This window comes from Stegastes partitus, unplaced genomic scaffold (assembly GCF_000690725.1).
Source record: "Stegastes partitus isolate 25-593 unplaced genomic scaffold, Stegastes_partitus-1.0.2 Scaffold207, whole genome shotgun sequence".
NCBI classification, from domain to species: domain Eukaryota; kingdom Metazoa; phylum Chordata; class Actinopteri; family Pomacentridae; genus Stegastes; species Stegastes partitus.
Genome location: NW_007577938.1, coordinates 397,780 through 400,646, shown reverse-complemented (window position 1 = coordinate 400,646; position 2,867 = coordinate 397,780). Strand labels below are relative to the sequence as shown.

The window sequence follows — 2,867 nt, the reverse complement described above, 5'->3', positions numbered from 1 at the left end:
GAAACATGCAGCCAAAGTGGTGAAGAAACGGTGAAGAGGAAACAATGAGGAGATGTTGGAGCGGCCCAGCCAGAGTCCAGACCTGAATCCATCCAGAACCTGTGGAGGAGCTGAAGAGCAGAGTGATGGAGAGGAAGCCTTCAAGCTGCTGGAGCTGCTGATGGACACTTGGAGGAACCAAATCCCAGAAACATGAGAACAACTGTTGGATTTATTTAGTCAATTTCAGACATGGATTTAGGCAAAAATGTAAAAGAAAAAAAGAATTGAAAAAAGTCGAATTCATCATGAACATCTCTCACAACGTCTTACTGTCTTGTCTCGTGCTTGTGTCGTTTCCAGCCAGAACAAAGCTGTCGGTCAAATAAAAATTCTCCAGCAATCAAAGTTTGTTGGTGATGAATAATTTGGGATCCTAATCGTGGCTTTACTGTGCGTTAACTCATCCTCACCAGCTCGGTGCACCAGCCGATCACCAGAGCCCTCTGCACCACGTCCTGAGTCAGCTCAGCAGGTGGAAGAAGCTCCCGCAGTGAGCCAATCACAGACAGGCCTCGGTTCCTCTTGCCTCCGGGTGCATTGTACTCCAAAACCTAAAGACAACGACGTGACATGATTTTGTTAGCAACGGGGAACCACGACAAGTTAATGACCTCTGGCTGGTGTTTAGTGCGTTAGCTGTAAATAAAGTACATTAAAGGACGCTGTAGGGGTCAGTTCATGCTTTGTGTATACATGTGAGCGACCAAGTTGAGGAGAACGTGGATGCAGTTGTGTTCAAACTATAAAAGCACATCATAGCACTGGGTTCCTGGAGAATTTAGAGCTTCCCACCGTGTCTGGGCTCTGCTGTTAGAAAGCATGCACAAGTTTCTGCAATGAATACTGCAATTATGTTTCTGTTAATGATGAATTATATAAACCAGAATGCATTGCAGGGAGGCTCACGTGGACAATTAATGGGAGGCACTGAGGAACCGTGCACTCAGCAGCTCTGAGCAGATTCGCACCTGATAACGAGCCCGTTAACAGAGAGTGCAGGGCTTCTCAGGGAAAACACTACAAGATCTGAGGAGAGGCCTCTTCTCCAGGTAAGAACATAGTCCCACACACACCTGTCGGAGCCTGCCCAGGGCGTCCGCCACCGCCGGGTCCGCCAGGTCTCTCTCCGTCAGCTCCGTCAGCAGCTCCTCGAACTGGGCTTCGAACAGCTGCGGGTCCGACAGCAGCGCCTTATTGCTGAGCGTCCCGTTGCAGATCCGGTCCGCCTGGAGGGACGAGGAGCACAGCAGCACCGAGGGGTGCGTTAGCCGGAGCGGGGACACGGGGAGCCGCATGCCCCAGACCTTTCTACAGACCAAAGCCAGGAGGCGTCTCATCCCCAACCGACCGTGAACTAGCGGGGAGGGGGTCAAAGCTGCTGCTCTCTACCGGCAGCTGCTTATAACTGATGCTACAAACTTGTTCCGGTTGAGGAGAACCGGCAGAACATTCGGATCCATTAAGTCCACTGAGCTCAGAGCGGATTAGAGTCACCGTTATTAGCGTAAACACTTCCCTGTCAAGGAGAGGAGCGTTAGCTGACGGTAGCTTACATCGTTTACCTGCTTCTTGTCAGTTAGCTAAACTAGCTTTAACAAAACAAATAAAAACCTGATTTTGTTCAAACTCAAACTTCCACATACCATAATGACAACGTCCTCTTATCCCAAACTGCTCGGTTTAATACAGAAAAACTGCCGCCTTTCTGAATTTTCCTCTTGATGCCGAACAAAAGTCTGCGAACGTCTCCTTAAACCAGGATATGCGGATTGTAGTTCGTCGCCCCGCCGCCGTCAGTTTTAATACACGGCAGACGAACTAAACATCCCAGCATTCCTTGCGAACGGCTTCGTGTGGGCGTGGATTTAGAAGGCTCCATTTGACATCGAGCGTTGTCATTGGCTGCTTGTATCGAACCAGGATGGGCTTTCACGCCTGGTAGCCAATAGGAAGTGAGGAGAGGCGGGGCTTCGGTGGAGTGGCGAGATACAACAGTTGGATGAATGGACGCGACTGTAAAGCTGATAATTGTAGATGTTAGGGAGTAGAAAAGATTAAAATAGCGGAGGTGGAGCCAAACGGTGGTCCCACACGTCTGTGTGTAATTTTATAGGGCGTAAACCTTACCTAATAACCTAAATTAGTGAGGTAATTTGTCGGAGTGTGCAAAATTACATGGTCATAACCTTAATATTTATATTAGTCAAGCTTTATTTTTGACATAATTAAAAATACCACGGGGTCTTAAAATTAATATTTAAACTTGTTAGGTAAATTAGCAACACCAGTTTAAAGTAATTTGAAGTGGCTTGTAGTTGCCTCTTTTGTTTTACTTTATGCCTTCTGGGTATCCTGTATGTACACACCTTTTTAAAAAATGCAATATAAGTGCATTCATAATAATAATAATAATAATAATAATGATGATAATAATGTAGAACAGTGCATGGGACAATGCATTGGCATTTAAAAACAATAATAATAATAAAATCTGGACTTGCGTTGCATTCACATTCGCCGCTCAGTTGATCATTCCCTGTTTGTAACATTACAGTATTTATGCATTTTAGCAAACAACAAAAAGTCCTGAACATATGTAAATCCGAATTTTGATTGAAAATACAAACAAATCTGCAAACATGCACTCATAACCACAACAGTGAGCAGCCAGCAGCCGACAGATAAATATATTCCTGCACCTCATTTGTGCACATTTTTGTGAACGCTTTAGTTTATATGCCACAAATTTCACTGTGAACTGTTGGTGAATCTCTCTGGAAAGTCTGCTGATAGGTGCACTCAGAGGAAGGAATTTTGCATCAGAG

The 2,867-nt window shown here is 45.5% G+C and overlaps 1 protein-coding gene across 2 annotated transcripts in view; it reads right to left on the bottom strand.

Moving 5' to 3' along the window:
* fdps (farnesyl diphosphate synthase (farnesyl pyrophosphate synthetase, dimethylallyltranstransferase, geranyltranstransferase)) overlaps positions 1 to 1,793 on the bottom strand; it is an 8,703-nt gene extending 6,910 nt beyond the window's left edge. The window contains exons 1-3 of one of the 2 annotated variants that reach the window (XM_008280697.1): positions 1,686 to 1,793; positions 1,116 to 1,268; positions 453 to 593 (exon numbers count right to left, since the gene is read on the bottom strand). In XM_008280697.1, the coding sequence (XP_008278919.1) occupies positions 453 to 593; positions 1,116 to 1,268; positions 1,686 to 1,688 (297 nt within the window). In that variant the 5' untranslated portion in view covers positions 1,689 to 1,793. Of the gene's footprint in view, positions 1 to 452; positions 594 to 1,115; positions 1,355 to 1,685 lie in introns of those variants that run through there. The other variant, XM_008280696.1, reaches the window with a different exon arrangement.
* Positions 1,794 to 2,867: the final 1,074 nt, after the last annotated feature.